The sequence below is a fragment of the Dichomitus squalens genome, assembly GCF_000275845.1.
Source record: "Dichomitus squalens LYAD-421 SS1 unplaced genomic scaffold DICSQscaffold_6, whole genome shotgun sequence".
In the NCBI taxonomy this organism is placed as follows: Eukaryota; Fungi; Basidiomycota; class Agaricomycetes; order Polyporales; family Polyporaceae; genus Dichomitus; species Dichomitus squalens.
In genome coordinates this window covers 1,199,254-1,212,483 of record NW_006766888.1, presented here as the reverse complement: position 1 = coordinate 1,212,483, position 13,230 = coordinate 1,199,254, and the positions used below count along the sequence as shown (strand labels likewise).

The following is a 13,230-nucleotide window of genomic DNA, read 5'->3' as shown; positions in this document are numbered from 1 at the left end:
CAGTGCTACTAGTCAACTCCAACCAGACATGCAGTATTCCGTATACGTACCCTGAGATGAGGCCTTCAGCTGTCCCACTCTCTGGAACGACGTAGACGAGAGCCAGAAGATGAGACGCTGTGAAGTTAGGACCACGATCAAGTCCATAGGTCAACGTAACGTCAACAAGAACAAGAACAGTGGCGGTGGCTCGGGATATTTCACTTCCAAAAATGGGACATACCAACTGACTGGGCTACCCTTGATAAGGGTCGATGGCGTAGTTGGGTTTCGCATCTGTCTAACACCAGAAATTTGGGTGGCAGGCGGTGTGACGCGGTTGTCCTGCTGTGCTTTCTGCCCCTGGAGGGAGGCAAGATGTGAGTAGCCCTCGGGAATGGGCAGCGGGACGAAACCGAAGCGTTTGAGTGATTGTTCTTGAGCAGACGAGGGCGCGATACCTTCTATCTTGGAGGAGTCAAAGCCGAAGACAGCCATGATCCCATCTGAGACAGCATATAGTGTGAGCCCGTCTTGCGACCTATATGTGAATGAGTACGCATTGGCCAGCTAATCAAGCAGCAATAGCCACCAGCTGAGATCCATAGTCTGTCGCTCAAAGACATCCGGGGCATAATACCTCAATCAAAGCTACTGCGTGGACGGCGCGGCTGCATACTCTCCTGCCTTGAACCAAATTCGTACTCCGCCCCTGAAAAGGTGTCGGCGCCTATACGGCGTCGTCGGTCGATCGCCTCGACGAGAACGCTATTCGCCACCCTTCTTCAGCATTAAGTGACAATACTGAGGTAAATTTTGTGTATACGACGCTGGGTGCCATCTGGCCATCTGACAATCTGATTTGGCAGAGATACAAAGCCATACTGCTCAGGCTCGCTCGTTGACCGGCTAGTGTGGTTCATCACGTAAAATCCTTTCCTCATGAGGTGAGAAAATGCACGCATTCTCAAAATACTAGTCGACGTTGTACTGAATTCTACACTGGTTTCTAGAGCCCTCTGGTTCTGCCTTCACTCACTTCGCTCGTCTTTGCGGAATACACTACTGCGTGCTAAGCTCTGGCTGTATCTCCGTCTCACCGTTTGCGGTCAGAGGGAGAACCAGTACAAAGTCCGATTCTTTCGCTTCGGCATTCCGCTCGTATTCAAGCGTACCGACCGCCTTTTCAGCACGGAGGCTGATGCTCTCGGCTTCCTAAACCGTGTCGCACCCCATCTTCCTATCCCCAAGCTCATCGACACCTTCCAACTGGACGGCGCTAGCTATGCGATCATCACGAAAATCCCAGGGAAGACCCTTATCGAACAACCAGATCTTGACGAAAATGTCTTTGCGACAGTGAAGGACGAAATTCTTGGCGTCATAGACGAGCTGTGGCGCATTCCCCAACCCCCGAATCTCTCAGGGAAAGTGATGGTCAGCGCGAGTGGGCATGGCTTGCCCCATCCGGGCGTTTTTTACGAGCACATCGGAGGGTCATATGAGAGTACTTTGGAGTTATACAAGACCATGTCCATGGCACTGACAACCTATCCACCTGACGTTCTGAACCCGATCTTGGAGGATCGAGTTGTATGGCAGCCGGTCGACCTGGCCATGCAGAATGTCTTAATTCAAGACGGGCATCTGTCGGGTATCATTGACTGGGAAGACGCAGGTTGGCTCCCGAGGCACTGGTTACTGCATAGGTTGCGATGTCCTCGTCCTGGCTGCACAGGGTTGTGGGCGCGATACTGGATCTTGACTCATAAGTTTGATCCAGCAACTGAGGCAGCATATAGTGCCTCTTTAACTCAGGGCTTGCTCATGTATTCAATATAGTAATCTGTTTTCGATACCTAGGCAATGGCACGGGTGAACGTCCACCGAGGGTCACGGGTGCAAGCGCCGGGTCTCAAGGGTACGGGTTGCCCTTGGGTTGCTGCCCAAGGGTGACCACGATATATGGTACAGATGATGGCGGGGATGGTATTATAGTCGGTGTCATAATGTATCGTCACATACATTGCTACGAAAAAGTGTACATGATCAGAACCAAGGCCTCTACTAGCAGAGGTGCACAAGATTCCCGCCACTATACAATGCGAGCAAGACAATATCGGGCCAACTGAGAGCTTCGGGGGTAGCCACGGTGGGCCCGCATTGGATGCATTACCAATAGCACGACACGAGTGAGTTGCGTGTATGCTACCTGTGGGAGCATGCTGCTGTTCTTGAGAGGGCGAGGGCGCTTTGCCTTCCCGACTCGTGTCCATGTCCGCATCTCCGTCATATTCTATCTCCATCTCAGGTTTCGTACGAGCGGCCGATGTCGATGTCGACGGAATAGCTGAGGCAGTATGCACATTCAGTGGTGATCGATGTGCTCGCCGTGTAGTGTTGGTTGGTCGTTCCCATACCGGTCGCGCGATGACGGTTCCACTACGATCTCGGCTAGGTGTTACAACCGAACCTGTGGGCTTATTCGAGCCATTGGGCGTTGTGTTGGTCAGATGGTTCTACGGACTAGGAGTGCAGACCGTGGCCAGCTGGTAGGTAAGGCCTTGACCGTGCGGATCCTGTTGTGCGGTAGAAGCGTGGACTGGTCGGCACGCTCAGTGTGTAGGAGGCGAGATGATGAGGGCTGAACTTGGTCCGTCGTGGGCGTCGGAGTGGGGTGCGTTGCCTACGCACCATCCTTCGAAGAGCGCAACGTCTACGGGAGGACGCACAATTGTGCCTGAGGGAGCGCGGTCTCCCTCACCGTTGTAACGGCTCTTGTCAAAGCTCGGGAGCTCGACTTGCATGTCGGGACCAGTCAGACCATTGATGCCCTTGAGCTTGGGGAGGACTTCCGTTCCGAGGGGCACATCATGCGTCCCCGGCTGACTGCGCCCTCTGAGGATTGGGTTATGCAGGGGCGCATTTGCAAGTGAAACGAGGCCGTCTTGAGGGAGGTAGAGGACGTCGAGCGAGAAGACCGCGACAGAGAGGTAATATGATGCGGATCGACGAGCGTCACGGAGGGAAAACATAAAGGGTGAAGGGAGAGAGACTCACACGACGGCAGGTTACCAGTCGAGCTCGGTGGCAGTAGGAAACTGCTCGAAGGCAGCCTCGTGCTCGCTGAGGGTGGCCTAGAAGAGGCTGTTGTTGGTGAGCATCTTGCAGGCCTGGAGGGCAACGGCCCAGATTTCGAGCTCAGCCTTGAGGGACATGAAGGAGTGTTCGGGCAAGAGCCGGTGATGAGAGCGAGTAGCGGAGATGGAGTAGATAGACGATGATCATAGCTGATAGTCATGAGTAGTGTACCGGACGCAGAGAGAGAATGTAAGAGAGCAAGGAAGGCGGGGCAGCACCAGAGACAAGCGCGCAGCGGACGAGAACAATGAGCAAATGCACGTCCCTTGGAAGCTTTGGGCGCCTAAAGGATGCATGGCCTGGCATGACCCTCAATCCACCCCCCTGTGAAGAACCCTTGCGGGTGTGTGACACCCGTGCTATTGCCTATCGATACCTATATCCATACACATTACATCGAGATACGCGCGGTATATACGGAATAAGCTGCTTCTTCTGGCACTTCTTCGTCTACGCTGTCAAGTCAAGATATGAATTGTCAGAATTAGATTGTCACTGTGATCAAGTGAAGAACTTGAGTGCACGCACGAAATCCTCAAATGGATGCATTAGCCACTTGAGCCTCCTCTGGTCTGGGGACGGTAATAACCGGTGTCACATAATATATTCCCGTCAAGAATGCTGAGACGAGAGCGTTCCCAGCAGGGTTACTCTGGCTTGTCACGTATTCTTCAATGTTCTTGGCACGCTCTGAGCCCAGTATGCTTGACAAAACTTGAGTAACGAAAGTCCGACAAGTGATGCCAGCATTGCGATTGGCCTCTGCAGTCGGCTGGACAGCTGCTCTTCCTGTCCCTTCTCGCTCTCCACGCGAACGAAGTAAATGAAGGGCTTGTATAGACATTCAGAAAGGGACATATAATTGCGGTGAGGAAGAGTCCCGCCTTTACAGCTGGTTGCGAAATTTATGCCCGACCAACTCCGACGCAGTTTCGACCACGAGAAAATCACAGAAATCGAGAAAATCAAAAAATTCATGCACTCGCCATTTTGTTCCCCTGTGCTCTTTGAACTTCATATAATCTCTGTAGAAGCGAGTATGAGACCTCACGAACTTGAATGGAGAGCGTAGGACTCCTGGTTCCCGACTTATGCCCTTCGAGAGAAATCACTGGAAGTTTCCTATGGGCGATGAGGTTTCTCACTCAGCCATCTGCGCACCGCCTTGAAACGTCTCTTATAAAAGTAGTGGCTGATGCAGACTAGGTTTTGTGGGTTTACAGGGAGATTTGACACGTTCTTAGCCAGAGCAGTAGGCAGTCTGCCTCCTGGCTCTTGCCAGCGCATCAAGCGCCGGAAGAGGTTCAGACATCGGTATATCATTGTGACTCTCGTGGGCTTCAATGTCGTTTCCCCGCTCTGATATCTGTAACAAAGTATGTTTAGGTGCTCTTGATACCTTTCCAGTACGAACTTCGTCAGCAGACACATCATCAACACTATGCAACGCCGGCAGAGGCAGCATTTAAGTAGCACCTAGTTCCAGTTTTCTCGAGGCACCCTTGCCACACAACGTTCTGTAATAGCCTATATGGACCATCAAAACTGTCTTTGAGGTGAATTACCATCCAAATACTGTCTCTTCCATTCTTGAGAGCCTGTCTGTTTGCTCTGGCCTACCTGCGCAAAGTAGCGCCCGTGAGGTCCTTGCAAAGAGCCTTCTGCGAATGTCGTGAATCACCCTTGTTCATCATGTTTCAGCCTCTTATAGACCTAGAGGGGTCGAGTACCTCGTAATCTAGGTGTTTGATAGTGCAGGGCGATTTATGGGATTTGTTTCATTTTACGATGCAGAAAGTGCACGAGCGTCGTTCGGAGTCGGCTGGCATTAATTCCGCAACCAGCTGTAATTGTGGTTTGCTTTTTTAGGCAGCTTCGCTCGAATTTTGACGTCCGCACCGCCGGGCCCCTGGAACTGTGTGGCAATCATCCCGCTCTGTGATATGTGCGATGGTATACGCCTCACTCTTTCCTTCCTCTACGGTTTATCAGTTTCCTTAGTCCGCCGCGTAGACACCTCAGGTTGTGCTGAAAGCCACTTAGTTGTTCACCGACTTTCGTTACAGATCGTTGGCCGGAATCGCTGTTGGAGTTTCCCCTTACTGCTCGAATAAGCAACAGCAGTCGTGATTTGAGTTATACGCCTTTGGGGAAACTAGTGAATCAAAGCAAGGGCTAGTGACTGGGGTACCGGAAAAAGGTATAGGTTTTTAAGACCAACGGTGTTAAGTTGGCAGTGCTTGCTTGCTCAAGGGACAGTAATCAATACGACGACACGAGATCATGATTACAAGCGTTACAAGGGAAGTTGGACAACGGCAATCCTCCTAACAACGATATCTACGGCTGGCTATGAACATGTTCCATGTGTGCGGCAGGTCGGCCTGCCGACAATATGTGGTCTTGTCCCTCGATTCACGGTCTACTACCATTGCGACTGGACTGAAGCGAATGTCATTCAGAGGCAGTGACGGCCAGACAGGGGCGCACCTGAATCACACTATGTATACCTGTACTTCATATGGCCTTTGGAACAGAAAGTCGGTGGCGTATGTATTTGAACACACGGTGCTGTGTTTCTTCACAGCCTCTTCAACTTCTCGAGCGCGTTCATCGCTGATGAGCCGACCCAAGATGTGGGTGATCCAAGTACGACAGGTGATGTTAGCACGTCGATTGTCCTGCGCGGTAGGATAGCTGAGAGGAAAAATCGAGGAACAGACGTCTCGGAGTTTGGTAACGTCCACCGGATTGTAATCCGTAATCCGAAATCTTGAAGTAGGCAAGGATCTGGTCATTGCCAACCTTGGACATCGGGCCATTCGGCAGCGCCTGCTCGACATACGCCTCTGGGCCTGTTGGATCGATGGTTGTCGCCGCCCAGTGATGGCGGGTGGCGGCGCCCTCTGGGTCGACATGTACGAGAGCCCAATGAAACACATTGGAAGGTAAGGGTAAGGTGGAGATGTACAGGGAATCGCGCTCCAGCTAAACGGAATAAGCTGTGGCGCGATGCGACATGGTTCAATCCGCGTTTTAGGAGTCTACAGATTACACCATATGTCAAAAGCTTCACGTTGCAAAACAATACGCGAAGAATCTTACTTGAAGAGGATTGTGAGGTGGTGGAACAGTACAGGTAGCAGACGTTAAAACAGGAAGCAATTTTATACTACCACGCGATTGCGGGAGCCTGTAGTGGTGAGGCCGAGTACGAGGGGCGCGCAAACCTGTAATCGGAGGTCGGAAGATCTCGGGCTACGGCACATAATAAGCACGCGCTTAACTTCTATGCAAACCAGGAAAAGTCTACAATGGCAAACAATATTAAGGGATCGTCAGTACAATAGCGCTTGCCGTATCCATACATTTCCAGGAAACCAGGATAAAGACCCATCAGTTCGTTCTGCCGTCCAACCATCCTTGTATTATAAAGCTGCGTTGTGTACAGGAGTCAAATCGCAGTCTGTTATGAACTCCGCCTTGGTCAGCGAGGGTCCTGCTTATGCCTCGAATTGCTTCCGAGCCTTTCACCCACACACGAGTTCTGTGTCTGGATCTAGCGTGACCTCGGAAACCCACCGAAATATCAGTGGAAGTGCGTTCTAGAGACTCAGGCATCGTCGAAATTGTGCTACGATGTGAATCGAGAATATAAATACCAGGAGTACCTTACCCCTATCAAGTACTAACATGCAGTCCCTCGGTGGAGTGCTATAACACCGGAAGACATCCCTGACACTTGCGCATGGCGTGAATCAGACCCGCACGGAACTCGAAACCGCTCCAGACCATGCGCAGTTGAGGAATAAAGGCAGGGGGAACCGTAGTTCAAACTCACACACAATACATGGGGAAACATTGACATGGTCGATGATGAGAATTTGCGTTTTTCAGCACGACGTCGACTCAATGTCAATGTCGAGATTTCCTTGCTGCCCAGATATGGAATATTTGAGTATGCCGTCCAGAGCAGAGAGGGAGACCACTCACGAAAGTCGATAATGCACTGCGGGCAGTCACAGCAATATCCATCGCATTCGTGTTAGGTTGCTCGCATGCTTCGATGGGGCGTATGTTCTGTCATTCCAGGGCGAATCAAAGATGAGTCCACCGATCAGACCGACCGCAGAGGGGAGCGCCAATAATACGTGTACTCACACCACCGAACTCCGGGATCTTGCAGAAATTCTCCGGGTGCGTAGCAGGACAGCTGAAAATGGCACACGTGCTCTAAGGACTTTGGAACAACGACAAGAAAGTAAGACCTACGCGTCGACTATCTTGACTTTGATCGTGTTGTTGGTGCATGCGCCGACCACTTCACCGTCCAGCGAGCCAGTACCTATGGATACGTTAGTATTCAACGCGGCCACTGACGGGTACAGATGAAACACGCACATCGGACGTTGAAGCACTGAAATCCTCGACGTCTCAGCTAGACGTAATTTCGTGCCAACGTGTCAGCCACGTACCGTGCCGCAGAGCTCCTCGTCCGGACACGCCGCTGTAATGGGTACATTTCGTCAATCGCAATGGCAGTGCTCTGATTCAAGCCGGCCTCTTACGTCCAGCGCAATCAACGCACGATCCACTTCCATTACACTTGCTGGCGTCCATTGTGCCTTCGCACCGCGCGCCAACCCATAGCGGGGACAAGTCACTCATAGCAGCGGCGAAGATCCCGTTTCCTTGGCTATTCGTTGGCTGGAAACCTTGGGCCGTCTGAGACTACGAGAACACCTTGAGTCGTTAGGGAGTCATACCAGAGCACGCGACACCAGTCTGCGTAGAGTACTGCGACAAAGATAGGGATGAGTAAGTAGGTAAGAGAAGTGGCTGCGATGGTACGCACATCGTTGAAGGTGGACACTCCTGCTACAGCGAACGCGACGTCGACGCCGCCCAAGAACATGGCCGCAGGGACGAGAACATGAAGTATGTTCCACATGATGCCCTAGGATTGTAGAGACTGGCTTGAAATGTCAGACCTCCAATTAGGCTTTTATATGCAGCTGAGAGGTGGGGTTGGTCGTCCCATGGACGAGCGGTGGCATTACGGGTGATCGCATGACGGTAACAGGTGACAACGCTGCACCAAGAGGCCCCGAATGATAATGAGAGCCGTCCTTAATTAGGCAGGCGATTCTCATAATTTGGGTGATCTATTGTGGGATGGGTAACAAACAGGCGTTTTGATGCTATACATACCATTACTGTGGAAAGAAAACTGAACATGCGGCAACGGGTGGATAGCAATTGCAGTGATATAGAGTACGTCGAATGACTATGAGTGTGTATACAGTGCTACAGTTGACGTTAGGAGCCGTTGTTATAGTGCATGAATGAGCGCGACTCACTGATATGGCATTACCTGTCCGTCCCGACGCAAACCCTGCCCTTCAGCTACTGCTCCATCCACCGGGTACAGATCTGACCAGTCCTATGCGAGCCGCTAGCTGCCTCGCTTGAATGGCTTGTAACCTCTTGGACCGAGCAAGGACAACAGTGATGGCGATGATGGCTATGAAGAGGTTGCAGGCGAAAAATTCGTAGAAGTCAGCGCGCTCCTGTTCGACTATTCGACCACAGGATTCCCATGCTGGGATTTCGCCGCGAATCGCCTCCGTCGGGGAATGGATGTGTGTGACGGAAGTGGGCGGACCTCCGGCAGTGGACACGGGAACACAGTGCATGAGGCGTCGATTACCGAAGGGTTGGCAAAACGGCTCGTGCAACTGCAGGACAAGAAGGGAGGTGGGTTCGAGGCTCACGAGGTACCGACTCCTGTACGTACGGCATCTTCGGGGCAAGGCTCGCACGTTCCAAAGGGAAAGCACACCAAATTCGTTCCATTACGTTCATTACTAGGCTTGATAGGTGGCTGAGCGTACACCAACTGCACGAAGAGCATAATCCAGAGAAACCTGCCAATCGAAGCGATTGAGCCATTATTTCCCCGAACCCCCTTTACCAAGCTCACCATGTTGACAGATCAAGCTTCATGCTACATGACACGTCTGATGAGATGCGAGCCAGAGGAGGGCGGGGGAGGCGGTAGAAGCGGAGGAAAGAGGTGATGAGTCGGCCACTGAGTCAGGCACTCGCTTGGACAACCCATTGTCGCACCGTGTCACGCTGCGCACACCCACCCGCAATAGGAAGGCGATCGTGACGGTCATTGTAGCTTGTGGGCGTCTACAACTGGCGTGCGGCAGGAAGCGGGCGCTGCGGCTATTGTGCGACCAGTACACAGAGACATTTTGTATACTATTAGCCGTAAGGAAACCCGAACAACACAGTCATACAGAGTGCAGCAGTAGTAGACAAGTGTCAGTGAAGATACTACGAAGAGCGCCATTATTCGTCGAGCTGGGATTTCTTTAGTGTCTCCTGCCAGTCTTGGCCAAGTTTTGTCAATGTCTTGCTGCGGACTGTGATGGTAGATAGAGTGCGTCAACCGGATACTCCTTCCTATAGAATGTATAGGAGATGACGTACCGAAAATATTGAGCACCTCCTTCAATAGGTCTCTCTTGGGCATATTGAGCATTGTCGGAGACCAAGACTCGTCACGGCCAGGCCGCCTACCAGGACCGAGTCAACGACTCGTACAACAGAAAATGACACTACGGCACGTACCAGTACACAGGCCCGAAGAGCTCCTTCACCAGCTCCTCCGCCTTGCCCCTGAAGCCCTCGTCCGCGATCCTCTTCGCATACAATAGCAGCGCCTGCTTGTACTCGGCCGGACTATCCAATGCCTTCGCGGCATGCAGCTTGCTCTCCAGATGACCCAGCGTGAGCGCCGCGTTCCACCACGCCGGCCGTACCTTTTCCGCGCGGCCGTCATCGACGGACATTCGCTCGCTGATCGCACTCTCAAGCACGGTCAGCGGCCCGCGCATGGCCAGGTTGTTCGACCGCTGGCGGCCTTGCCACGCGTCCGAGCCCTCAGACCACCAGGGCTCGCTGAGCTTCGTCCACACGCAGAGCGAGGCATCGTAGGAGTGTGCGACCCCGTCCGATAGCTGAATGACGGGGGCCCCGTTCGGGCGGACCGTTGCGGTGGCGACGGTGAGGTTGGGCGATGATCCGAGGATTGCGGAGATAGAGGTCGGAGGGAACTTGGCTGCTTGCTTCTTCACGTCCCAGACGTATAGCTGTCCGGAGACCGTGAGCAGCATGAGCATGCTCTTGGCACTGGTAAGAGCGCAACACTGCGATCCGATCGCCAACGGCGGCATCAACCTGAGAACCGATCAGAACAAGGCCTTCGTGCAGATGTGCCTAGTGCAAACGTACCTTCTGCCTGTATGCGAGTACACGGTGAGAGTGCCATCTTGCATAGCGACAGCACAGAATGTTGCTGTCGCAGTGAGTGCAAGGATTGGCGACGGCAGGTAGTCGAGCCATTGTGTCTGCTTCCCGCTGACGTACAGGACCTCGTTTGGCTCTGTCGAGATCAGTCAGCTCCGCTTGCCAGCACGGGTCATAGTGGTGGCACATACCATCGCCCTCAGCATTCCTGCCCTCGAACACATCCTCACTACCCTCAACGGTGGCTTTCAGATATGTCACCAACTGCGGCGGTTCCAGTCTTCCAACAAGGCTCGAGCCCTCAGCCCAAACGCCTCCACCCGGAGGTCCCGGTGGCGGCACGCGGTTCGTAAGTGGCCTAGCGACCGCCGGCTCCCGTACGCGATCCCCACCTAGAGTGCGCGCCCTACTCGCGGTCCGGTCATCGAAGTCCTCTCCCGTCTTCCTCTTGCCCTTCGGGTTCTGCATGCCGCCGTCGAGCGAACTGATTCGCACCTCGTCGTCGACGTCCATCGCGAAGTCGCTCTCTCCAGTATTCAGCCCGAGCCCGAACGAGCTCGAGGTGCCGAACGGCTGTGAGATAGATAACGGCAAGGCCGATGTCGAAGGTACAGATATTGGGACCGTCGACGACTCTTGAAACGCACGCGCGCCCGATGAGCTCGACGGCGGCGGCTTAATCCCGTTGACAGATGAAGACGGTATTTGCCCAGACAGCGAACCAGCGAAAGTAGGCTGTATGCGTTTCTTTGGCTTGCGCTTCGCGACGAGCGTGTGGACCTGCTCCCCACCGGGCGCGGCATTCGCGGCACTGCCGAAGTCCTGTGACTGGGCGCGAGGGGAGGGAGGCGGGGTGATGCGGTTGTTCTGTTGTGCTTTCTGCTCCTGGAGGGAAGCCAGATGTGAGTAGCCCTCGGGAACGGGTGGCGAGACAAATCCAAAGCGTTTGAGGTATTGTTCTTGAGCAGACGAAGGTGCGATGCCTTCCATCTCGGAGGAGTCAAAGCTGAAGACTGCCATTGTCCCATCTGAGGAGACAGCGTATAGTGTGAGCCCGTCTTGCGACCTATATGTAGATGAGCACGCATTCAACAGCTACTCAAGCAGCCATACTCACCAGCTGAGATCCATGATCTGCCGCTCAAAGACATCTTTGGCGACAACCATGGGTCTAGGTGCTTTGGTTTGCCAAACAGAGACAGCCCTATCGTCGGCACCGAGAGCGACCACTGAACAGATATTATGTGCAGTCACAGGTTGGGATGGATCGCGCAAGAATATATGAGGGTTGTATGCCTGTATGTAGCTTAGCATGCATCAACTGAGAGAACCGATCTACATACGGCAACTTCTACAGTGTTCTCATGGCCCACCAAGCTAATTTCAGACGTCCAGGAGTTTCGTGCAATGACCGCCGCGATGAAGACATAGCCTTCGTTGTTGGTTGCATTTGATGCGGTGATATGTGCGCCGTCTGGAGACCAACTACTCAAACGTCAGAAGGGACGTAGGGGGACCCAAATCACACTGACCTCAGCCGTCGAAAGAAGGTTCCTGGAGAGTGGTCAAAGGGCTTCTTCACCTCCGCTTCTAGCTCCCAGTCGGTCGTTCGCCATATTCGAACAGATCTATCGTCGGAACCCGTGGCCAGGAACTCCCCTACTGGATCCCAGCATACACCCTTGACGAAACCTTGGTGCTGGTCGATTTTTCGTAGCCGCTCTGCATATATTATTCACAACCCAGCTAAGAGGCGAACGACTGGCTTCACTCACCCAAGGTGTACCCGCACCAGACCAACACTGCGGAGTCTAACCCAACCGACGCTAGGTATCGGTCTCCTGGAGACCACGCCACGTCCGTAACGTCTGGGAAATCGCATTCTCAACAACCGACGCCAACATATACATACACATAGGCACACACCGCTTTCATGGCCAACCAGACGTTTCAGAGGCTTCCAACCCTCTACGTTGACCTCGTCCGAACCCCAAACCTTCCCTTTGGCCGATCTGCGCACGACCCACGACCCGGAGCTCAGCGCGACGTTCGTCTCAGCACTAGCAAAAACGCACAACCACTTACGGGTCCAAGTCCCATATCATCACAATCTCGTCGTCGCTGCCGCTAGCCAACCACCTCCCGGAGTGGGCCCACCGTACCACAAGCACCGGTCCGGTATGCATAGTGAGAGTACTGAGTGACTTCGGCGGCCTCCCAGACAGCTCGGACGCATGATTCAAGATGGGCTTTGTGCTCCAGATGCGCACTTTGGCGTCGAGACCGCCGGTCGCGATTCGCGAGCCATCGGGGTGGACATGGCAAGAGAATATCGAGACGCGCTTCTCGTCTCCGCGCATGGCGGAATCTGCAAGGCGGGCATGTCGGGATACGAGGAATAGTGACTCTATACAGCACAGGACGGACCTTTATGCATGACCCATGCTGGCTTGGTGAATCTCATCGTGATGAGGTGTATGCGTGATTTTGCCGGAAGAAGTTGGAGGTCGCGGCCAGTACAGAATTCTTAGGTATACAGAGATGTTACAGTCAGTCCAAGGTACAGAGCATAGAATAGAGGAAAGCAATGAAGGGCCCGACAAGCTAGGAAGTCGTCGGGTGGCTGTTGCAAGCCAAAAGGTGTACGCTGCCTCAAAGGCTCAAACACCGCCGCGTCCGCGCTCATCGCGGAAGGTTATCGTGCTACATAGGCGCTCATGGGAAGCCCGATTCTTCCTGCCCCGCGTTAAATCTGGACACCCTTTCTTGCATTATCTCCCATCTCAACTC

At 53.3% G+C, this 13,230-nt stretch overlaps 6 protein-coding genes across 6 annotated transcripts; 1 reads left to right on the top strand and 5 right to left on the bottom strand.

Moving 5' to 3' along the window:
- Nucleotides 1-65: 65 nt before the first annotated feature.
- Nucleotides 66-477, bottom strand: DICSQDRAFT_167964 (uncharacterized protein; the record flags this gene model as incomplete). The annotated part of the gene is made up of 2 exons (XM_007363570.1): nucleotides 66-117; nucleotides 224-477. The coding sequence occupies 2 exons, from the start codon at nucleotides 475-477 to the stop codon at nucleotides 66-68; spliced, it is 306 nt and encodes a 101-aa protein (XP_007363632.1).
- Nucleotides 478-1,116: 639 nt separating this feature from the next.
- DICSQDRAFT_55036 (uncharacterized protein) lies at nucleotides 1,117-1,821 on the top strand (the record flags this gene model as incomplete). The annotated part of the gene is made up of 1 exon (XM_007363569.1): nucleotides 1,117-1,821. A coding segment is annotated over one exon (705 nt), but the record flags the coding sequence as incomplete, so codon positions are not given.
- Nucleotides 1,822-1,987: 166 nt separating this feature from the next.
- Nucleotides 1,988-3,283, bottom strand: DICSQDRAFT_134508 (uncharacterized protein). The gene has a single exon (XM_007363568.1). The coding sequence runs from the start codon at nucleotides 3,012-3,014 to the stop codon at nucleotides 2,595-2,597; it is 420 nt and encodes a 139-aa protein (XP_007363630.1). The 5' UTR covers nucleotides 3,015-3,283; the 3' UTR covers nucleotides 1,988-2,594.
- Nucleotides 3,284-7,218: 3,935 nt separating this feature from the next.
- DICSQDRAFT_54596 (uncharacterized protein) lies at nucleotides 7,219-8,071 on the bottom strand (the record flags this gene model as incomplete). The annotated part of the gene is made up of 7 exons (XM_007363567.1): nucleotides 7,219-7,333; nucleotides 7,393-7,465; nucleotides 7,522-7,537; nucleotides 7,596-7,627; nucleotides 7,689-7,835; nucleotides 7,887-7,917; nucleotides 7,976-8,071. 7 exons carry the CDS (start codon nucleotides 8,069-8,071, stop codon nucleotides 7,219-7,221), a joined length of 510 nt encoding a protein of 169 aa, XP_007363629.1.
- Nucleotides 8,072-8,522: 451 nt separating this feature from the next.
- Nucleotides 8,523-9,126, bottom strand: DICSQDRAFT_145380 (uncharacterized protein; the record flags this gene model as incomplete). Its single annotated transcript, XM_007363566.1, has 3 exons — nucleotides 8,523-8,858; nucleotides 8,918-9,047; nucleotides 9,104-9,126. The coding sequence occupies 3 exons, from the start codon at nucleotides 9,124-9,126 to the stop codon at nucleotides 8,523-8,525; spliced, it is 489 nt and encodes a 162-aa protein (XP_007363628.1).
- A 354-nt stretch (nucleotides 9,127-9,480) lies between these two features.
- On the bottom strand, nucleotides 9,481-12,800 carry DICSQDRAFT_167961 (WD40 repeat-like protein; the record flags this gene model as incomplete). Its single annotated transcript, XM_007363565.1, has 11 exons — nucleotides 9,481-9,554; nucleotides 9,622-9,707; nucleotides 9,763-10,371; nucleotides 10,426-10,576; nucleotides 10,632-11,506; nucleotides 11,558-11,736; nucleotides 11,784-11,925; nucleotides 11,973-12,162; nucleotides 12,216-12,308; nucleotides 12,367-12,452; nucleotides 12,526-12,800. 11 exons carry the CDS (start codon nucleotides 12,798-12,800, stop codon nucleotides 9,481-9,483), a joined length of 2,760 nt encoding a protein of 919 aa, XP_007363627.1.
- Nucleotides 12,801-13,230: the final 430 nt, after the last annotated feature.